The sequence below is a fragment of the Erinaceus europaeus genome, chromosome 11 (genome assembly GCF_950295315.1).
Source record: "Erinaceus europaeus chromosome 11, mEriEur2.1, whole genome shotgun sequence".
NCBI lineage: Eukaryota > Metazoa > Chordata > Mammalia > Eulipotyphla > Erinaceidae > Erinaceus > Erinaceus europaeus.
In genome coordinates this window covers 110,761,882-110,785,158 of record NC_080172.1, presented here as the reverse complement: position 1 = coordinate 110,785,158, position 23,277 = coordinate 110,761,882, and the positions used below count along the sequence as shown (strand labels likewise).

Genomic DNA, 23,277 nt, shown 5'->3' with positions numbered 1-23,277 from the left:
TTGCCTTCTTAAACCCTAAGAGAGCAGGCACCTCCCACTTCCTCTCTAAAGCCCATATTTCTCCCAGCCCTGAAACCTCTAGGGTGGAGAACACATTCATGCATGCTTCTCTCTATTCACACCAAGTGATACTCCATCTACTGATCCCAACCTAATCAGTGCAACCAGTACCCCCTCATTATGCTTCCTTTCAAACTGTCCAAAGAAGTCAGGCATGGAGGGTCAGCCCTTCAGCCTTGTTACTTGTATGGGACCATTCCTTTCTCTTCATTCTATTTTGGGTGGTTCACTTCCTGAGAAAGCACCCAAACCTAGATATAGACCAGGGCCCATGAGGTAGGGAATATGTACACATGTATCCATAAATTAGGGAAAAAATGCTTTCTATTTAGACCTAGATATTCTCCTCACCCACTCCTTTTTTTATTTATTTTTTATTTTTTTTATTTAAGAAAGGATTAATTAACAAAACCATAGGGTAGGAGGGGTACAACTCCACACAATTCCCACCGCCCAATCTCCATATCCCACCCCCTCCCCCGATAGCTTTCCCATTCTCTATCCCTCTGGGAGCATGGACCCAGGGTCATTGAGGGTTTCAGAAGGTAGAAGGTCTGGCTTCTGTAATTGCTTCCTCGCTGAACATGGGCGTTGACTGATCGGTCCACACTCCCAGTCTGCCTCTCTCTTTCCCTAGTAGGGTGGGTCTCTGGGGAAGATGAGCTCCAGGACATATTGGTGGTGTCTTCAATCCAGGGAAGTCTGGCTGGCATCCTGATGACACCTGGAACATGGTGACTGAAAAGAGAGTTAACATACAAAGCCAAACAAATTGTTGAGCAATCATGGAGAGGAAGTATTAGGGAGGTACTCACTGCAAACTCTAGTATACTTCTGCTTTCTTACTTTGGTGCCATACTCCAAACTCAGTCAATTTCTGCTTTGCGTTTCTACTTCTTCTTCCTTTTTTTTTTTTTTACATGCATAACATTCCCCAGATTCCCATTTAGCAATACAACCCCCACTATTTCATTCATCATTTTTCATGGACCTGTATTCTCCCCACCCACCCACCCACCCCAGAGTCTTTTACTTTGGTGTAATACTCCAATTCCATTCTAGGTTCGACTTGTGTTTTCTTTTCTAATCTTGTTTTTCAACTTCGGCCTGAGAGTGAGATCATCCCATATTCATCCCCACTCCTTTTTTTTTAATGATTTATTTAGGAGAAAGATAGAAGACAGAGAAAGAACCTGACATCACTCTGGTACATGTGCTCCCAGGGATTGAATCTGGGACTTTATGGTTGAGAATCCGGTGCTTTATCCACCAAGCCACATCTCAGACCACCTCATCTACTTCCTATTACACTTCCCTCAATCACTCCAGTGCTAACCTTGTCAGACAAATAAGGACTATAAAAACTGAATATGGGCTAGAGACTGGCAAACTTTAATGATAACTCTTTAGTCACTACCAGGACACCCCATCCCCTGGGGCCCTGGTCAGGGAGTCCTGAGTTTCCCACATAGACATGATGGACCAAGATCTCTAACAGATCCCTCTTCACGCTGTCACTGGGCATCTGCATCAGGAAAAACACAATGGATGCCTTTGTGGGGCCCCAAAGGGTACCTTGCCCTCAATGTGATCAATAATGGTAGAGAATTTTCCATTATTTAAAGTGAGGTTGGATACCGTACTCTACCAACAATGTAAGGAAGATGGCCTGAAATTGGTGCAACCTGGAATGTGCCTACTCCTGACCACAGAATGCAAGCTTGGACCTATAGGGATGCAGAGGTTACATAGGCTCCAGTGCTGAATATGGGACCCAGATCAAATATATGGGGTTTACAGTTAACAATATTTATATACTTTTTCCCATACTTGGGAGCTATTCTCTTTCCTGATCCAGCTTTCTGTCCAGCCCTTTTCCCAACCATGAAATAAAATCTAAGACAACAACTTGGGTCCACATGCATATCAGGTGTCCAGCTCAGACAAAATCTGTTAAAGTTATGGGCCCCCTGACATATACCTAAAGTAAACCTACTAGCTTTTTCAAAAATGAAGACCCCAAATCTTTACCTGAAATACTCTTGCCTTTAGGTCCATGACTACTCAACAATTTGTTCTTCTCATATCTTAGCTCTTTTTCAGTCACCAGGTTTCATTTTCTACAATGATGCCAACCTGACTTCCATGGGCAGAGGACCCCACCATCTGTCCTTAAGCCTCACCAGCCAGATCCTTGTCCCACTAAGGAAAGAAAGAGACAGGTTGGGAGTAGGGAACCACCAGCCAATGCCTCATTGGAGAAGTAGTTACAGAAGCCAGACCTTCCACCTTTCATTCCCCATAAAGATACCGGGTCCATACTCCCAGAGGGATAAAGAACAGGGAAGCTATCAAGGAAGGGGATGTGATATGGAGTTCTGGTGGTAGGAATTTGGTAGAATTGTACCTCTTGTATCCTATCATCCTTTTGGTGTTTCCATTTTATTAATAATAATAATAATAATAATGAAAGAAGAATGGATCTAGAGAGATCAAAGATCCATAGAACACTGTACTGCTTCCTTCATCTTAGTGCTTAGGGGTTAGAATGTGTGCTCAACACTTATGCTACACAAATGATCAACAGTCAGGCCTTAAAGAGAGTTCCACAATGGGCAATTAGCTGCCACATTGGCATTAGAAACCTTGAGGCCTCCCCATTGGCCTCCACTCTTCCCAACCCAGCTGTCTTCCAGGAAGCACAGACCCTCCCAGTCTAGGGATCCTCCTTACCTAGGAAGAACTTCCTGCTGAAGCAGGACATCAATTCCATCCAGGACAGATTTCAAACTTTCATTATCAGGAAATAGGTCGTAAACCAGAGGCTCCAGAGGCAGTCTGTCAAAGGGCCAGCTCTGGACAAGAGCCTTCATGGTCTTCCAGCATTTGTGAGTGTAAGCTTCCAGAAAGAGACATGGGAAGAGCTCTGCAGGCAGGCTCCTCAGGTAAGAGATGGCCAAGTACTCATCCCTTAGAAGTCTCTGAATGGCCAGTAGTAAGAGACTGGATGGTTATAGGAGGGCATTTTAGTCTCCTCTGGCAACAATCCTGTGGAAATAGTCAAAGAGAAGGATGGCATTCTCAAGGCAGCACGAGATGGCTAGTGTCCATCATACTGCTCTTCAAGGAACCACTTCAGCAGCCAAGTCACTACTCTGGCGGCATAATAAGAAATAATGGTAAGAGTTTCCACAGTTAGTCTCCAAAGTTCACAGTCAGAAATAGATTACAAAATCTAAGCAGACAGCCACATATGGGGCTTCATTCTATTAAATTGGTCATTTTGATATGAGATTATAACAGTCATGCAACTACACTGTTGACATAAACCTGGGAGCTCAAATCCAGAAGCTATGGACGTACAGCTCTATGGAGCATCTCTTTACATACATAGAAATATCGGGGTGTCGAATTGATTAGCCAGTAACAGCTTACTTGTTTTTCTGGGTATCTCTCTCTCTCAGGAAAGGTAACAGGCTGGTTCTTTCTCGCTCACAACAGAGGTGACACGAAGTAAAATACACCAGGGGACTCTTAGCATGCCTAGAATCCTACAATCCATTTATTAGCAAAGTGGACATGAGTTAAATAGTAAATCAATGAAGTTAATTACTGTTGAAATATGACAGAAATTACAGGTTTCTTAACTGTCAGCATGCCCCTAAGGTAGGGGGCTGTTATGACAGGAATTGATGAGATACAAGACAGTTATTCTACTTACTTATCCAAAGGTATCTGAGAGAAGCATAGGGGTTAAACCCGTAGGGTGAGACAGAGAGAAGATGAATATCAAAAAGCCATATAGTTTGGAATTTCTCTTGTCTGGGGTCTGAGGTGTGTGATGAAGTTGTGATAAGGTCTGTTCTTCTGTGATCGGAAGGTGACTTTGAATAAGTGAATCTGTGGCCATGTGGCCTGCAGTTAATGGGGGAAGTGCTGGAGTTTCTGTGGGCCTGAGAATCAAGAAGGAAAGAAACAAGTCTGAGTTTCCCCCCTTATGTTCACCTTGGTTGAGAGAGACTTACCAAGAGGTTATCTTTTCAGCCACATATTCTAAGTAATGAAGATAAGCTAAAGAGCAGGCTGGTATGGGAGGACTCCTTCACAAATTTAAGAAATTAGACAGAAAGGACAAGGTGGTTGTGACACACCTTGAGGTACTAAGTCATTATACATCCCAAGGACCAAGCTTCAAGCTGAGGTCCCCACCTGAAGAAAAGAAGCTTCTTGAGAGCATGGGTTCTCTCTCTGTGTTCCCTCAGCACCTGAAGCTTCTAGACTGTCAGATAAAGAAAGAAAAATGGCGACCAAGAGTAGGGGGTATTTGTGCAGGAACTGAGACCCAGCAACAGCTCTGATGGCAAGGAGAATGAGTCATGTTACTCCAAGCAGAGAACCAAAAAGATAGAAAGGGAAACATGAAGTAAAATCAGGGCTGGTTTTGGGTATTGCACCAAAAGGTCTCAGGGGAAGGAAGATGGGGAGAGGCATGGATCCACTCCTGAGTTCTCAGTCCTGGTCATAGATGATAGGCCTGAATTGGGGGTGAGAGTGATTTACAGACATCTCTCTTGATGAAATGAGAATTTTCAACCATCTGACAGCACCTGAATTGTAAATCATGTACGTGCAAATAAAAAAATGAAGGAAAAGATGATAACAGGTAAATACTGCAGATGTCAAGAAACAATTTCTAGAATTACTTGTCATTTTAAAAGGTTGAACAATGAATGTACACATAGCAAACCATCACATTTTGGAGTAAAAACGAGTCTATGTAGAGGCAATAGCAAACTCTGAAATATGTTCATTTGAAAATAACTAAAAAGGGAGAAGTCCGTCCAGGGAACATCCACTAGTAGGCAAGTCATGTTCTGATCTCTGCCTCATTCACAAATACAGGCTTATTATTATTATTAACATTATTATAATTATTTATAAAAGAGTAAGAAAGAAAGAAAAATATGGAAAAACAAAAGTAACCAGGCAGGGGGGATAAGATAATGGTTATGCAAATACCTCTCATACCAGAGTTTCAAAAGTCCCTGGTTCAGTTCCATACAGGACCATAAGGCAGAGCTGAACAGTGCTCTGGTGTTTCTCTCTGTGTGTCTCTTGCTCTGCATCTCTCTCAAAAAATAAAATAAATAAAATATACCAAAAAACCCATAAAAGTAACCCCTTGTGTATTTGACCATAGTTGCTTGACCACAGATGACATAGGGGGTCCTTTGCAGAGGTGGGTAACTTACCAGCTGTGATTAAATTGGCTGTGTGCTCAGAACTCAGGTCACTGGAGAACCCACAGGCCGACTGAAGAGCTTGAAGGCTGTGCTTCCCTGTTTAGGGACCTACACTTTTATATCCTACTTAGGCTACACCCTACTCCTCCAAAAGCCTGGAAGGAAGTGTCCCCTTGAGGAAAGAGGATGCCTCCTAAGATCCCAAAATCCTCTCAGGCTAATCCTGACTAAGACTGTCCCCTGTTGAAATGGTTAGATATCACATCCCCCACATGGGCTAGAGACTACTTGTGGTTGAATCTGGAAGTGATCCTATCATGATATCGGTAGAGTTGAAGCCATATAAGCATTCAGTGCTGGGTGTGACACTGGGGAGAATTCAATATGCTCCTACAGAAGCTCCAAGAACACAGCACTCAGAAGTATCAATGTTGAACTCTAGGATCATATCGTAATGATTACAAAATACTATTGACAACCACAGAAGAACATTAGTGTTTTAACAACCCTAACTTTGATTGTAGGAATAGGATTATGTGTGACTTGGAAATGAAGAGTGGGTGGGAACTGGAGTTGTACAAATGCAGATAGATAATTTTAGAGATGACAGTTAACTCATGTCTTCAAACTTAGGAGAAGTAAATGCTGGGGCTTGTGATGGTGGAATTGGGAATTCAGAATGCTGGCAATGGCAATGAGAATATTATAGAATTATACCCCTACTCCCTCCCTTTTTTTTTTTTTTTATTTTTTATTGGAGCACTGCTCAGCTCTGCCTCATAGTACAGAGGATTGAACCTGGGACTTTGTAGCCTCAGGTATGAGAATCTCTTTGAATAACAGTTATACTATCTACCCCTGTCCAGAATCATAGCCATGTTGACATGTTATTTGGTGAATCAATATTAAATCACGAATAAAAAATAAAACCAGAAAAGAATGTAGTGCTTTTTGGGTTGGTTAAAATGGAGATCCATTCACTCTACAGAGCAGCAGAGGGCAGTATGGGGTGTTGTTCTAATCCTTGCCTGGAGGTACAGGATGGTTCTTCACAGATTGAGGAGATCCACTCAGAAATTATGGCCTCAGGCTAGATACTCATTTGCATAATCATTCTACCTTCCCTGCCTAAAATTTCATATAAAGATTGATCTGCATCTGCTTAATTCTTTTTCTTTTAATTTTTATTTATAAAAAAGGAAACACTGACAAAAGCCATAGGATAAGAGGGGTATGATTCCTCCCGATTCCCACCACCAGAAACCTGTATCCCAACCATTCCCCTGATAGCTTTCCTATTCTTTATCCCTCTGGGAGTATGAACCCAGGGGAATTTTGGGGTGCAGAAGGTGGAAGGTCTATCTTCTGCTATTTCTTCCCCTCTGATGCATCCTCTTAATTCTATAGCAGGGTTTGTAATAGAATCCAGTGGATGGAATTGGCTTAATGCAGTAAAGTAAAATACTCTAGGGTCAGTGGGCATGAGAATACAGGTCAAGAAGGATTTCAGAGGAGACCTAGTGGGGGTTGTATTGTTATATGGAAAACAGAAATGGTATGCATGTACAAACTATTGTATTTACTGTCAAATGTAAAACTTTAGTTCCCTAATAAAAAAATTAAAATATATACTGGGGGGCTGGGTGGTGATGCACCTAGTTAATCGCACACGTTACATGTGCAGGGATTTAGGAGTGGTGAAGCAGGGCTGCTTATGTCTGTGTCTCTTTCCCTCTCTCTACCTCCCTCTCCTATCTGTTTCTCTCCATCTCTATTCAGTAAGACAAACAAATAAAAATAAGTAAAATCATAAAAACAAATAAATGTACAAAAATACTGTTGATTTCCGAAATAAATTTTACCATTACTGATAAAGGAGATTGTACTTTATTGTGTTGTTTTAGTAACTATCATTGAGAAAAGAATTATGATATTATATTATATATTTAATAAGTAGAAGTTTATGAGACCTTAATATTATTTTATTTATTATTTATTTATTTATTCCCTTTTGTTACCCTTGTTGTATTGTAGTCATTATTATTGCTGTTATTGATGTTATCATTGTTGGGTGGGATGGAGAGAAAAATGGAAAGAGGAGGGGAGAAAAATAGATACCTGCAGACATGATTCACAGCTTGTGAAGCAATTACCCTGTAAGTGGGGAGCTGGGGACTTGAACTGGGATCTTTACACTGCTCCATGAGCTTTGTACCATGTGTACTTAATCCCCCTGCACTACTGCCCAATGATTGACAAGACTGTAGGCTGAGAGGGCTACCCTGCCACACAATTCCCACTCCCAGAGATCCATATCCTATCCTCATCATTGGAAGTTTTCCTTCCTTGATCCCTCTAGGAGCATGGACCCAGGATCATTATAAAGTGCAGAAGGTGGAAGGTCTGTCTTCTGTAACTCCATCTCCAGTGGACATGGGCATTGGCAGGTCGATCCATAGATGCAGTTGTTTCTAGCTCTCCCATGTTGGGCGGGCCTCCAGGGGGCTGGAGTTCTAGGACACACTGATGAGGTTGCCTGTTGTTGTGGTGGTCTGGTGTCAGGCTGCACTGCGGAGAAGAGAGTGGACGTCCAGAGCAAAAGGGTACACAAATCCTTATTATAGGATGGGGGGGTTGGTTCAGACCACGTGGAGCCAGCCAGCAATGGCCGTCCCCACTACCTGACCACGGGGGGAGAGCAGGGAGCAAGATCTCAGAGAGGGAGAGCTGAGAGCCCAGAGAGATGGGGGGGTAAGGGGGCTTTTTATTGGGTGACAACCAGGGGTGACGTGTAGGGCCAGGATTGGTTGAAGGGGGCACTGCTAGGATTTTGTGAGGCATAGTAAAACCTGGGGGTGGAGACTGCATCAGAATAACTCCTCAGCAACATCTCCTCCTATCCCTTTATATCTAAATGGACACAGTAAAGAAAAATGGAATGGAGCAGGCTTAAATGTTTTAGAGGAATGCCATGCTCAGGTGGGAAGATGTAGGACTTTCTGTGGAGGAGGAAAGGCTTAAATGGCTGTGAACCTTGTGAGATTTATGCGTCCTCCTGTGCTCAACCCCTCTTTAGAGAGAAACTTATCTGGAGAGACTCATCTCATAGGTTTAAGCGCAGCCTGCTCAAACATCTCTTCACAATATCTCTAAATCTTTTCTATCTTTCTATCTAGTAATTGCATAAGATGTACAAAGTCTGTAAAAGACTATCATGGAGCAGAAACCTTTTAGGCATAAGCCTAAATGATATAACATGATAGGAAGGGACAAGTAGGGGAGTAGTAAAAGCCAGTGTGGTGTGAAGGGAAGGATTGGTGTGTAAAGGAACATTCCCTGCTTGTGGTGGGGGAAGGGCAAGGGTACATAAAGAGGGGGAGGTGGGAGGGCATGACCCACCAAACAGAGGGACTATTTGGCATTGTATAGTCCTCAAGGCAACAGTCGGTAAAGTCTATGAATTACTCAGGATCAGTCTATGAAAAATCAGCAGTGTGAAGGGAAATAAGCTGCTTCAAAACTGTGTAAAATGTATATAGGGTATGTCAGAAAATCCGATACAAGTTTCAGTCCGAAGTAGATGGCTAGGGGAAGAATTGGCAGGGGATGTGACACTGCATGATGGATGTCAGCCGCTGGAATGTTGCTTTTCTGTAGATAGCCAGCTGTAACCGCCAACACGTGACAGGCAGGTCAGAAGCAGGAACGGCAACCAGGCATGAAGAAAGTTCTGTCCTTAGAGTCTGTGTATCAGGTTCTTCAGATCCCATTGAGTGACATCTAGGGTTTTGGGGGGTGTGCCACGGTAGTCGTGCCATCTAGTGGGTGATGTCAGGGTGTGCAGGGGTTCAGATGGTTTTTCCGGGATTCCTGTGAAAGAAACACAAACAATCTGCTTCTCGTGGTTAATTTGAACTTGTAACAAGTTATAGGTTTGTTACAGTTGATACCTCGATGATTATAATTGGTTAAAGGTCATCTAATGTGACCTCCTGTAGCAGCCTCTACCGCAGGATCTTGAGACCAATTTTAGCTAAAATATGTATTTTAAACAGACTCAAATTGCTTAGAGAGTTAACGCATATTCATGACAATGATTTCAATGTTTACAGTGCCAGATTGATGCCAGATCTGTTGTGGATTAATTTCCACAAGATAGTTTACAGGGCACCTTTGGGGGCCCTTCAAAGGTGTCCTGTATATAAAATTTATATAGTTTAGTTTTGGGAATGAATAGTCACATTGAACATTTAGACTTTTACCTAAATAGTAAGTTATCTTAACAAATTAATTTTTACCTTGTCTGGTAAAAGTGTAGTGGTAGGGTTACACTTTTGACCGTTGAGTTAGTGTTACCAAACTTGAGACATACCCATAAACAGTTATAACACACTGGAGGAAAAAGAACTTTTGTTATAAAAACACATTATTTAGAAACAAATTTATATCTGTCATTAGTCACACAGTTTAAGACTAAACACTTACATATATACCAAAACTATATATAAAATTCAAAAGAGGGAGAATGAAAAAAAATTTTGGAATGTTTCTGGACGTCTCCAGAAACTTTGGCTGAGTCCAGCATTTTTATATAAAGCCAATTACCTTTTAGAGTACTCCGAGCAAATGGGTCATGCAATTTTTTTTTTTTGGTCATTCAACACACTCACTCACAAAAACAACTGGCCAGTTATAACATAAGACATACAGGGAAAGGGTAGGAGAGAGGTCTCTGTGAGCCAGATTTTGTAGGTTCTGCCATGTCGTATTACAGGTCCTGGGATGTATCCTGCATCTGGTCCTCTTGTAGTATTTCTTGTTCTTCAGGAATAACAGCGCCATCCTGCGGGTATTGTTGGACATGGCGGGCAGGAACCCCAACAGGTTTAGAGAAATTTTGAGGGAAAATGCATGTGAAACCCCTTCCCATGGTCAATAATGGGTCAGGCCCTTTCCAAATTTTATCGAGTGGGTCTATCCATTTGACCTTAATAGATGGGAGGGTAGATGGTGTTTGCCAGTGAAGAATAATAGGGGGTAAGGCTGAGTTATTGTAAATATTAAAGAGATTTAATGTAGTTAAAGCTTTTGATAGCTGGATATTGGGGGGTATGTTCCTCCTTTATCTTTATTTAGTTGAGCCTTCAGAGTTTGATGGGCCCTCTCGACAATGCCTTGTCCCTGTGGATTGTAGGGAATGCCCGTGGTGTGAGTAATATTCCAGAGGGAACAAAAATTTTTAAATTGTTTGCTTGTAAACATAGATGAATTGTCTGTTTTCAAAAATAATGGGACCCCCATAACGGCAAAACAAGAGAGCATATGGCTTACAAGCTTTTTAGCACTTTCTCCTGTCTGAGCTGTAGCCCACATAAATTTAGAAAAGGTATCAATTGAGACAAACACATATTTTTGTTTGCCAAAGTTTGGTATGTGGGTGACATCAATTTGCCAAATAGCATTAGCTTTTCAACCTCGGGGGTTAACCCCAAGGGTCTGGATAGCAGGTGTCTTTATGAGACTTGCACAAGAAGAGCATGTAGCGAGGATATGTTTTAACTGTGGTACAGGAATATCAGGGAATCGAGCTCGAAGGCCTTTAAGATTAACATGGGTTAGAGAATAAAAATTAGCAGGATCAGAGACAGAGACTGGGAAAGTTCCTGTGGAGGCAAGGCGGTCAACTGGCGCATTCCCTTCGGACAGGGAACCAGGAAGAGGGCTGTGGGAATGAAGGTGTTGAATATACAGTGGTTGGGTTCGAGAACAGAGCATAGAGGCGATTTGAATCAAGAGAGGGGAAAGTGGGTTGTCATCAATTTTCACATAAGAACGAGCAAGCCATGGAAGTAAGTTAACAGTATACACACTGTCGGAAAAAAGGTTGAAGGATTCTGGTACAGCTTTTAGTGCAAGGAAAACAGCATAAAGTTCTTCGTACTGAGGGGAATTCTCAGGAAGCTCAGTAAAGAGAGGTTTAGGAGATTGTTTGTCTGGGTAATATATAAGGGCAGCAGCTCCCCTTTTTCCGCCATCAGTAAAGATTGTAGGAGCAGAGGGAATGGGATCCCGAGAGAAAAGTTTAGGTGCTAGTAGAGGCAGAAGAGGTAAAGAAGCTATCAATTTATTAGAAGACTTCATCAGAATAACTCCTCAGCAACAGTTGCCCAGGGAAGTCAGGTTGACATCATGATAATATTTGCAAAATGTTGTCTGAAAAAGCATAAAGAAATGAAGCATAAGGGGTTGGGTGGTGGTGCACTTGGTTTAGCACAGATGTTAAAATGCCCAAGGTCACAGGTTCATGGCCCTAGTCTGATCCCCAGCTGCAGGGGGAAAGCTTTGTGAGAGGTAAAACAGGGATGTGATTGTTTCTTTGTCTCTGTCCTTCTCTATTGTCCCCTTTTCTCTCGATTTCTGGCTGTTAATCCAATAACTAATTAAAGATAATTAAAAAAATTTAAAACGATACAGAGCCAAACAAATTGTTTAATAATCAGGAACATAAAAGTGAGAATATAACAGATGAGGTCTGGGGTCTTCCTGCTGGAGGAAGCTAGGAAGTCTATTTTAGGTCTATTCCAAAGGGCCCAAACTTTGCTTTATTATAAGTTGTGCTGTCAATAACATATGTGTACACAGATCTTTTGGGGTGGGTGTGTTGGCTTTCTTAGGATATATCCCAGGAGAGGAATTGTAGGGTCCCAGGGTAGGTCTATTTTTAGCATTCCAAGAGTTCTCCAGACTATTCTCCACAAAGGTTGGACCAATTGGCTTTCCCACAAGCAGTGCAGAAGAGTTCCTTTGACCCCACACCCTCTCCAGCATTTACTGCTGCTACCTTTTCTGATATATGGCATTCTCACAGCAGTGAAGTGGTATCTCATTGTTGTCTTTATTTGCATTTCTCTAAAAATAAGAGATATGGAGCATTTTTTCATGTGTTTCTTAGCCTTTTGCATCTCTTCTGTGGTGAATATTCTGTCCATGCCCTCCCCCATTTTTGGATGGGATTATTTTGTTGTTGTTTTTTTTGAAATTTGCAAGTTCTTTATGTATTCTGGTTATTAGCATCTTGTCTGATGTATTGTTGCTGAGGAGTTATTCTGATGCAGTCTCCGCCCCCAGGTTTTTCTACACCCCGCAAAATCCTAGAGTGCCCCCTTCAACCAATCCTGGCCCTACACGTCACCCCTGGTTGTCTCCCAATAAAAAGCCCCCTCACCCCCCCCTCTCTGGGCTCTCAGCTCTCTCTCTCTGAGGTCTCGCTCCCTGCTCTCCCCCCGTGGTCAGATAGTGGGGACGGCCATTGCCTGCTGGCTCTACGTGGTCTGAACCAACCCCCCCATCCTATAATAAAGATTTGTGTACCCCTTTGCTCTGGACATCTGCTCTCTTCTCCGCGGTGCAGCCCGACACCAGACCACCATAACAACAATGTATGGCATGTAAAATTTTTCTCCCATTCTGTGAGGGGTCTCTTAGTTTGGGGACTAGTCTCTTCAGGCTTGTACTATTTGTGTGGGGAAGTTTGCTGCTAATCTTATGGGTTTTCCTCTGTAGGTAGCTCTGATTTTCCCTTGCAGCCTTCAGCATCCTTTCCTTCCCTTATTCCTTTCCATTCTAAATAGGATGTGTCTTGGTGTCTTTAAGTCTGGGCTAATTCTGTTTGGGACCCTCTGGGCTTCTTGAATCTTTATATCTTTGCTGTTGTCTAGACTAGAGAAGTTTTCAGCTATTATGGCCTGAAGAATGCTTTCTTCCTCTGGTAAACCAATAATGCATATATTGTTTCTTTTGAAGTCATCCAATAGTACTCTGTTGTTGCTTCTGAATCTCTTTTTGAGATCTCTTACTTCTTTTTCAGTTTTCTCTAATTCGTCCTGACCTTGCTAATTCTGTCTTTGGTCTCATTTATTCTATTTTCTCTCCCCTCTACTGTTGAGGTAAATAGTGTTTTCTTCCAGAGTCTCATTTGTTGTTCCTGTATTTTAATTACAATTCTTTCAAACTCTTTACTCACTCCTGTGATTATTTCCTTAGCTAATGTTTGGATATTGAACTCGCTATTTTGTGCTTCAACCTTTGGGGGGCTTTTAGCTGCACTCTTTTCCAGGTTCATTTCTCCAATATTTCATCTTGTTGGTTTAACCATTTTATATATTATGCTTTCCCTCTCTCAGTACTTTTCAAATTTCTGATCACTATTGTCTGGATTGACTTGTGTCTAAGTAAGGTAATTAAAGGGTTCACAATTGTGGAAGTTAACATTTGTTTCAATAGTATTTTAATCCCTGATTTGGAGCACAGTGGCTGAAAAGCCTCTTTTGTGATTTTGCTATCCTGTTGGCTATGGGAGCCTGAGGGCTTTGAAACTCAAAGTAGGCTTCTAAGCTTAATCACTGACTCGTGAGGAAGAGATAAATCAGGGTGTGGCAGAGATAATCCAGTGTTTATGCAAAGAGACTTTCACAGCCCCACCTCTATGCCCCCAAGTTATAGGTCTTCTTCTGAGTTTCTTGGTTAGTTCTCGGTCCTCTGGTGTCAGCACAGGCCCTCTTTGAAGCTGCTCCATATTCTGAAGGCAGTAGCAATGGAGATTCAGAGGTGCACTTGGTAAGTCTCAGAGAAGTCCTCTCCTCCCTCAACTGTCCCCTTGTCAGTGAAATAGACTGAATGTGGTATCTCAACTGATAAACTGCTGGACTGTTATCAGCCACTTAATCTCTCCCTAGGCTTCTATCTGTCCATGAGCCACACATGTTTACACTCCCCGGTGACTTGGTGGGTTCCTGAAGTCATTCTTGTCTTGTCTTGCCAGGCTAGCTTTGTGGGCAGGAGTCAGATGACCAGGGACTCAAGGTTGAGCTGTATGCAGATCAGTCTTCATTCATGTGGAACACAGCACAATCTAAGCCAAGATAAGGTAAACTAAACTAAACTAAAATTCACAATCCTGTCCTTATATATACTTGCCCAATAGGGTGTAAACAGGATGTGATGTAGAGAGGGTGGAGCAAAAAGAAATTGGTGAAAATCAGGGTGTGACAAGGAGAGGGGGAGGAGCAGGCAAGAATTCTACCACTGAACCACCAATTCCCTGGAGGCAGGGTGGTGCTTAGTTAACAGTGTAAATAGTCCACAGCTTTAAGTGAAATCAAACCAATGCCATGCAGGCATGCTGGTGCTTAGTTAACAGTGGTTATGTAAATAGAATACAGTGTTAAGCAGGGGGGATTAAACCAAATGAAACAGAAGGGGGTTTTAGAAGCAGAATTAGAAGCATACCAGCTGTCTGTTTTTGGTCACAGGTGGTCTCTTTTGGCATTCCTATTTGATCTGGAAGAGAAGAGAAGAGAAGAGAAGAGAAGAGAAGAGAAGAGAAGAGAAGAGAAGAGAAGAGAAGAGAAGAGAAGAGAAACACATCTGCTGCTTCTCATAGCCCTGCCTCCCCATCCTTCCTTTTCTGACTTATCTCACATCCATGACTCCTTCAAGCTCCATCCAAGATGAAGTGAAGGGTGAATTCACCAGTTAAAATATCTGAGTACTATTCCATTGTGTATATTGACCACAACTTACTCAAAAGTTCATCTATGTTGGACACCTGGGTTGTGTCCAGGTCAGATGATTACAAATATTGCTGCTATGAACACATACCCATATACACAGATAGCTTTTGGAATGGGTATATTTAGGTCATTAGGATATATGCCTAGATGGTGCAGGAGATAGCACAGTGTATAAAGCACTGGACTCTTGAGAATAGGTTCCAGAGCTCAGTTCCTGACAGCACATGGACCAGAGTGATATCACTTCTTTTTTTCTTTCTCTCTTTCTCACTATCTTCCTCAGGATTAATTAAATAAATTATTTTAAATAAAATATTTTAAAAGGATATATACCCAGGAGAGGGATTACAGTATCAAAGGTTAGGTCTACTGTTAGCCTTCTGTGAGTTCTCCAGGCTGCTTTCCACAGTGGTGAATCCAACCTTCTTATTTTCCAGTTGCACAACTCTTCAGGACTTTGACCTAACCTCATACAGAGATGACTTTCCTACCTTTAAAAAAATATTTATATAATAGTACTCTACAAGATAATAAGATTATAATATCACACTACTTTCAGCATCAGATCTCTGAATTCCACTCTCATCCAGCAAAAACTGGAATAATATTTACAAGGTCACAGATATAGTTTGACTACATACATAAATCTATCTATTATCTATCACTCTATGTATCTATCTATCATCTATAGTTTATTTTCCCATTTATATTCACTCCTACAGCCTTTTATTCATTTATATCCAAGTCACAACTACAACTGTTAATACTTCTAAGCATCCTTTCCTTTTCTCTTTCCTCTCAGATAAGTGAAATAGTGTTTGATGTCCACTGATATTATTTGTTTTTATTTGAAAGGGCCTTAGAAATTGAGAGTGGAAGGAGATACAATAAGACATAGAGAAAAGGGGGAGAGATAAGAGAGATAGGAGAAAGATACAGAGAGAAGAGGAAGAATGAAGCACTCCTCATGAATTATGGAAGTTCTCCCGTGCATGTGGAGCCAGGGAAGTGATCCTGGTCAATAGTTGGTAGTAAATATACACTCAGCCCCTATGAGCCTGCTCATCAAAATCCCATGAATATATGGCCAGGTGTTGGAGCACCTAGATGAGTGCACATGTGATAATGTGAAAAGACCTAGATTCAAGCCTCTGGTCCCTACCTGTAGGAGTAAAGCTTCACAACTGGTGAGGCTGTGTTGCAGGTATTTTTCTTTATCTCTCCCTCTCTATCACCTCTTGCTCTCAACTTCTGGCTGTCTCTATCCAATAAATAAAATATTGGATAATACAAATTATTTATTTTATTTTATCCAGAGCACTGCTCATGTCTATCTTATAGTGGTTGAAGGAATGAACCTGGGACTTCTAAGCCTCAGGGATGAGAGTCTGTTTGCATAATGACATGCTGTGTATAACAGGTATATAATTCCAAACCATCCCTACCACCAGCGTTCCCTGTATGCATTCCCTCCTTTGAAAAATGCAGTATATCTCTGAAGGTCTCAGATAAAGGTTGACAATTATTTCTACAACTAGCTATATTTATATAAATATTCCATTTTTTCTCTATGGCCATGCTTTATCCTTCATTCTAAGTCACAGATAAACCTATTATTCTTTGAGAGTTTTCCTTCCTTTTTTATTTTCTTCTATCTCCAGGAGCTGATGGAATTGGATTTCAGAGCTCTCTGGTCATCTACCACTAACATGTTCCCCTCTATGGGACTATGGATCTAAATGCCTTATGGAGTCCAGAGAGTAGAAGGTCTGGATTCTGTCATTGCTGCTCTCCTGCACATGGGAATTGGCAAGTCGATCCCTAGCCCCAGCCTATTTCTTCTTGCCTAGGAGGAAGGAGTGCTCTGGAGAGGAGAGGTTATAGACACATTAATAAAATCGTCTGTCAAAGGAGTTCAAGATGGAGTCATACTAGCATCTGCAACTTGGTGGTGAAAGGCAGCAAAGCAAAACAAAATGTTGGATAAACAGGAAACAAATAGTAGGAAAGAGCAGATGAGAATAGGGATTTGGGAGTAGAAAGAAGCTAGAAGGTCTCGTTTAGGTCTGCCCCTATGTATACATGACATTAACACTTTTTGCATGAGCTTGATGGCTAACATGGAAGCAGAATAAAAATATTGATTGATATGATGGTGTCAGAGTTGAGAACAGGAGTAGAAAGCTGGACCAGGGCAGACATTAGCTCCCAAATGTAAAGAAAATATATAAACACAATGAACCATCTACCATGTCCACCTGACCAGGGCCCATATATATTCCTATTTATAGCACAGGGGCCTGTATAACCTCTGAGTCCCTGTCAGCCTGAGCTCACAATTCATGGTCACAGCTGGGAACATTCTAGGCTGCACTTATTTCAGGTCAAGATTTCCATGAGTGGCAGATAGGATGACCCAGCTTCCATTCAGAGTGTGGCAGTCCCTATCATTGCTAGTTCATAGTGAGGACAAGGTCCTGAAGAAGCCCACAGAAGTCTAAAAATTCCTTCCTGTATACAATGACCAATGATGGTGGACCAAGGTGTCTCTTAGAGGTCTAAGTCCATTGTCTAAGGATTCCCAGATTAGGGACCCTGGGGGTGGTGTAGTAAAAAAATGTCATCATTGAGTGAGCCAGTGTCTTGCTCTGACCAAGCTTTGTCATCCCCTCTGCATCTGAAAAGTTCAGGATTTCTCCCAGCAATTAATGTGTTGAGTGTAATTTACTGTATCCAAGCTTGTATTAAGTTTATGGAGTCTGGACTTAAGTTAGGGAAGAAATAGACCTAGGATTACAATGGGTTTGAAGGTAACCTTGATTTTTACTACATTAACTTGTTTGATGATTCTAATAAAAGCTGGCATAGAGAAAACAAGCTTACCTTAGTTGATACATATAATTTGACTGTGTATCTCTTGGATAATTGTAGACAGTGATTATCCAGGGGTGACAATAATGCTGATGCTGTCAAAGATTTTAAGACATATATTTCTTTGTTGAGCTAGTTGAGGAGATAGAGTGACTGAGGGGAGTGAAGTAGGCTGTATGGGTGTGTCTAGGTCTAAGCAGTGAATTCTTGAGTAGGCAATCTGTGGAGCATTCATAGGCCTTTCTGCTACACTGCCAAGCTATTTAAGTCTCAGTCTAATCACAGAGAACTACTAAGCACTTTTCCTCTGAGGTATACACCCCTGCATTATGGACACCTGTATACATGTGCCCCCTAGGTGCTAGCCTATATCTAGGGTCTGCAATGTGGTTAGTGCACCATCTGAAATGGAACTAGGTAGTTCCTTCTGCTAAGGAAGGTCTCACCAAACTGTTGCAGTTGAAAGGCTGAAATCTCAGGCTTGGCGTCTCTGGCTATAATCCAAAGGCAAAAGTCATTGGCCCTATAATGGGGCATGGTGGCACTTGTTCTGTTCTTTAATTGAGGTCATCAGTGGCAGTTTAACCTTGTAAGGAATCAAGAGGAAAGCAAAGTCTCATGGGATCAGGACTGAGTTTGACATGGATCTTAAGAGACTGGGAAGCGTTTCTTGCAATCTCAGAAAGATTTTCAGACAGCAATAATTCATTTTTATTATCATCAACATTGAGTTTTACTGCATTTACCTCTGTGATGATTCTAAAAAGGCTGACATACAGACAACATTTATCCTTTATCTGATATATACTTCTTTGATAGTATATCTCTTGGTTAATTGTAGACAGTTTTTTTTAAATATTATGCAGGGGTGACAATATATTATCTCACTATCTCTGATGCTGTCAAAGATAGTAAGACATATATGTTAGTTTCTTTTGTGTAGTGAGTTGAGTAGATAGAGTGATTGAGGGGAGTGAAATAGAGTGTATGAGTGTGTCGAGGCCTAAGCAGTGAATCCTTGAGTAGACGTTCTATGGAGCCTCCTTAGGCCTTTCTGTTACAATGCCAACCTTATTAGGTCTAAATCTAATCACAGAGGACTACTAAGCACTTTTCCTCTGAGGTATATATGTTTCCCTCCCTTAAGGACATGTGTCTACATGCACCCAGTCCTCTATGTGCTAGCCTATATCTAAGGTCTGCAGTGTCATTAGAGAGTGCACCACTTGAAGGGGAACTAGGTAGTTCCATGTGTTAGGACATGCCTCATCAAATTATTGTCATTGGAAGGTGGCATCTCAGGCTCAGTGTCTCTGGCTGGTATGAATATGAGCAGAGGGTGATGAGAAGAAGGAGGAGGAGAAGGAAGAGATGAACTTATGGAAATTTTCTGGGCAGGTTCATACCATTGTTAGTTTACTGGAAGCAAAGACCCATCTGCAGGGTAGACATTTCACAATTAGCAAAACAGTGCTACAGATGTCGCTTTTCTTTGTCACTCTCTATCTTTTTTTCCACTGTCAGTATCTCATAATTGTTTAATTAAAATTCAATATAATAAATTTTAAAAAATAAGTTTGGTAGGAAAACAACAGAAACAAGTGAAAAATAGCATTAAAATCCATTTTATTTCTCAACACTTCATAACATCCAGCAAGTAAAATCTCCCACATGAATTTCAACCCAAATTATCACCCTACATCTTTGCAATTATTCACAAAATTTGTGTTTCTGATTCTATAAGACAAATATGCACTTAGTCCCTTCAGATTTAGAGTCAAATGCATTCCCTGCAGGCTAACACTGGTGCTGCGTCACCTCTCCTTCTTCATCTCATGGGCATGATGTCAGAAGCAATCAGCCAGATACTATATGTTGTGTGCACATTGAGGAGCAAAATTGTTAGATGTCACTTCCTGTGAGTCAAAAAGACAACTTCTTATAGTCATCTGCACAAGACAGGCAGGGTAGAATCTTGGGCTCCCCGTGTATGAACAGCTTCTTGGCACAGGTTGAGCAGTGACCAGTGCTCACCATGATGGACCTGGGGTGTCCTATGTCCTTGATAACCTTTGAGATCTGAGTACAGAGCAAATCAAATGCCACAGGCTGGAGGCTGAAACTCTCTAGAGGGGCAGGAAACAGCTGGAGACATAAATGTTTCATTCCTGAGGTGCAACACAGCAGCTTCTCCAGGGTGGCTATAGACAGACTGTTCCCATGTAGGCTGAGGGAGATGAGCTGGGAGCAGCTGCTCAGGGCAGGGAGCAGGGCCTCAAGCTGGGGGTCCTGGAGGCCACACAGACCCAGGTCCAGGTCCTGGAGGGTGACTGCATTTACCTCCAGCAGAGCTCGCAGGGGCTCACTGACAGAGGTCAGGGGGACTCCCCTCAGACACAGGTCCTTCAGGTGAGTGATGTGTGGGCTCTGGAACAGGTCAGTCAAGTCTTCTTCTGTAAGAGTGCAGTTAGTGAGTGAGAAGACCTCCAAGGGGGTATTAAGATACCTGGGGAAAGAGAGAGGTTAAGAGCCGGAATGGGGTTGTTAGTAGTTTCAGTACAATAGGAGGTGATGATACACCAAGTCTCATGCTTACCCTCAGCCCCAACTAGTCCAGCACTATTTAAGGCTGAATCCTTCTGACAGTATTCATATGAGCCTGCCATTCAATTTTTGCTATTTTGAAAACATAATTCTTTATTTTTAGGTAGAAAATAAAGAAAATAAGTGTCCACACTTCTCTCTCTCAATCCTTGAAGACAGTAATATGAGGTAGAACAAAGTCTAAGAAGTCTGGCCTGTCTATCCAAAAGTGTTGGCACTTTTGGCAGGAGAATTGGATACAGATGAAGACACCTCTCTCAGGCTGACTTCAGACTTTCTCTGGACTCCAGATGCCCCATCTCTGGGCTGGGTGAGACCATTAGGAGTAAGTCACAGACCAAAGCTCACCAAAGTCCCACAGCAACTGCTGGTCCTGCCAGTCTCCAGGGCCTCCCTGACACGTCACCACACTCAGTATATGTTCTGCTAGATTTCCTCATTCCTCAGCTGCAGCCTGTTTAGTGCCCACTGCACACTTACACTGTCTATATATTCACAATCCTGCCTGGTCACAGCTTTCATATCAGGAATTGGAGACATTGTGTGGGATCTTGTCTTCACAGTCCTCTTCACTAATAGTTGTCTAATAAGCTAAGATACCTTTTCAGACCAGCACCTAAGAACCAGCCTCACTAGACTCAATATTCCATCCACCAAGCACCTGAGCAAGGTCCATAACTGTGAAAGTTTGTCCTCAGCTTCTTATGGTTAAAGTCTGATGGAATGTTTAATATAAACAAGATGTGTTAGAGTGGAATAGTGTAGCAATTATGTAAAATGTCTTTCATTCCTGAATCACCATTTTTTCGGGTTTAATCTCCAGCAGTATGATAAACCTTTTTTTGAGGCAATCAGGAAATAAGAAAAATAATAGTTAATAATAGAATGTTTCTCCTCCCTGTTACTCTGCTCCCTGTTACACAACCCTACCTGAGCATCTCATTCAGATGGCCCTGGAGGAAGGAAGGCGATTCCAGGTACAGCTCTTGAAGATGAAGTAGGTGGGAGAAATCAGAAATGAATTCCATAGAAGCTTTATACCACTTCTCCCACTCACTGGCTGAGATTTCATCAGTTATGCTGAAATTCAGGCAGAGTCTCCTGAGGTTTTTCGTCTTTGTAAGAAGTGACTTCAAGTTTTGTGGCATTAACGTCGGCCAGAAAAAATCTATTTCCAATTCCTGGGTATCATCCAGTGGTATACCTTTCAAATTATGGACATGAATTGCTCCCAGTGAAAATATTTTCAACTTCTTACAGCAAATGTGAACTCCTTCCTTCTGATGGGCCCAATTCAACAGGTGCTGGTAAAGACTCATTTTAGGATTCAAAAGGACGTCGAGATCTACAAGTACCTCCAGACAGGGCTTGGCATTCCCTTGCCTTGAAGGTCGCTCCACTATGAGGTCTCTCTTTTCTGAATGCACTGGCAAGTCAGCTCCAGCCCTCATGTTCCAGAAAGTCTGCCCAGTGTTGCTTAAGTCCAGCACCTGCAGTTTACACCTGCTTTGGGTAAGTAGAACATTGATGAAGATAGAAAGTCTGAGCAGAGGATTTGACCTAGAGTGCCAGCATTTGCCAGGCTCAGACTACCCCAGTCTGCTATTCCCTCACATTTCAGACTCCTATTACCATCTCTCCACTTCTCTTCTGACTTTCTTCATGTAATTTTCCCATTACATAGTTACTACTCACTAAACTGAGAGAATACAAACTCTGTCGTGTTATACCACTGCAACTGCATTAAAGTTAACCTAGAAATTAGAAGACATCTTTTTGCTCCAGCTCTCTCTCTCTCTCTCTCTCTCTCTCTCTCTCTCTTTCCACTATTTTTGTAGCTGGGACATAGTGACTTCAGGACTTTCTAAGCGGGCGGAGCTTTTGTTGATAGAGATTATATTCAGATAGAGATTTTCACAAGGAGGCAAAATGTAATACTGTAGTGGTGATTAAAAAAAAAAGACTGATTCCAGAAGTATAAAGTTTAAGTCCTCTACAAATATATGCCAGAATAAATAAATAAATATGGATATAGAGAAAGGCCAACCAGCTCTCCGCTGCTTCTGAAGTTTCCTCCATGTTGGTGCTTAGGGTCTAGAACTTGGGCTGCTGTTCCTGGTATCATGCATGCTCAACACTTGAGCTATGCATCTGGACAGAAACTAGCATTTTTTTTCTCTTTTTATCAAAGCACTATTGAGTTCAGTCTTGTGGTTCAGAGGATTGAACATGAGACTTTGAAGCCTCAGGCATGAGAGTCTCTTTGCATAAATATTATGCTACCTTTCCTGCCCCACCCCCAACACAGAAATCAACTGTTAAAGAGAGTTTTCCAATGGATAATGAGGCCTCCCCATGGGCCTCCACTCTCCCTGACCTGGCTGTCTTCCAGGAAGCACAGACCCTCCTAGACTATGGATCCTCCTTACCTGGAGGAAACTTTCTGCTTGAGCAGGATATCAAGTCCATCCATCACAGCTTTGAAACATGGATTAGAAGGAAATTTGTCTTTAATTAGAGCCCCCAGAGGGAGACTTTCAAAGGGCCAGGTCTGCACTAGAGCCTTCAGGGTCTCCCAGCATTTCTGACTGTGTGCTTCCAGAAGCAGACATGGGAAAAGACTTGTAGGCAGGTCTTTCAGGGAAGAGATGGCCAACTCCTCATCCCTCAGCAGGCTCCTAATGGCCAGTTGTAGGAGACTGGGTGGCTTGTCATAGCTCATCTTGAATCTCCTCAGGCAGAAGACTTGTGGGAATAATCAAAGAAGAGGATGTCATTCTCAAGGCAGCGTGAGATGGTCAGAGTCCAGCATACTGCTCTTCAAGGAACCATCTCAGCACCCAAGTCACAGCTATGGCAGGAAAGTGACAAATGGTGGCAGAGTCTCCAGTTAGTTACTAGAGTACATGGTCAGAGATGGATTGAAG

General features: G+C 42.0%; 2 protein-coding genes across 2 annotated transcripts in view; both read right to left on the bottom strand.

Moving 5' to 3' along the window:
* LOC132541467 (PRAME family member 12-like) overlaps positions 1–18,283 on the bottom strand; it is a 140,543-nt gene extending 122,260 nt beyond the window's left edge. Inside the window, exons 1-5 of the mRNA XM_060202373.1 lie at positions 18,193–18,283; positions 14,592–14,642; positions 5,313–5,399; positions 4,086–4,113; positions 2,794–3,063 (exon numbers count right to left, since the gene is read on the bottom strand). Coding sequence (XP_060058356.1) covers positions 2,794–3,063; positions 4,086–4,113; positions 5,313–5,399; positions 14,592–14,642; positions 18,193–18,283 — 527 coding nt within the window. The remainder of the gene's footprint in view (positions 1–2,793; positions 3,064–4,085; positions 4,114–5,312; positions 5,400–14,591; positions 14,643–18,192) is intronic.
* Positions 18,284–19,669: 1,386 nt separating this feature from the next.
* LOC132541466 (PRAME family member 12-like) lies at positions 19,670–23,072 on the bottom strand. The gene is made up of 3 exons (XM_060202372.1): positions 22,780–23,072; positions 21,281–21,853; positions 19,670–20,252 (listed from the first exon to the last, which is right to left on the bottom strand). Exons 1-3 carry the CDS (start codon positions 23,070–23,072, stop codon positions 19,670–19,672), a joined length of 1,449 nt encoding a protein of 482 aa, XP_060058355.1.
* Between the last annotated feature and the right edge of the window lie 205 nt (positions 23,073–23,277).

Coding starts and splice junctions, on each gene's coding strand:
- LOC132541466 (XM_060202372.1), bottom strand. CDS start 23,072: ATGAGCTATGACAAGCCACCCAGTCTCCTACAACTGGCCATTAGGAGC. Junction 21,854..22,779: donor AAGCAGAAAGTTTCCTCCAG/GTAAGGAGGATC, acceptor TACCCAAAGCAG/GTGTAAACTGCAGGTGCTGG. Junction 20,253..21,280: donor CATCTGAATGAGATGCTCAG/GTAGGGTTGTGT, acceptor CTCTTTCCCCAG/GTATCTTAATACCCCCTTGG.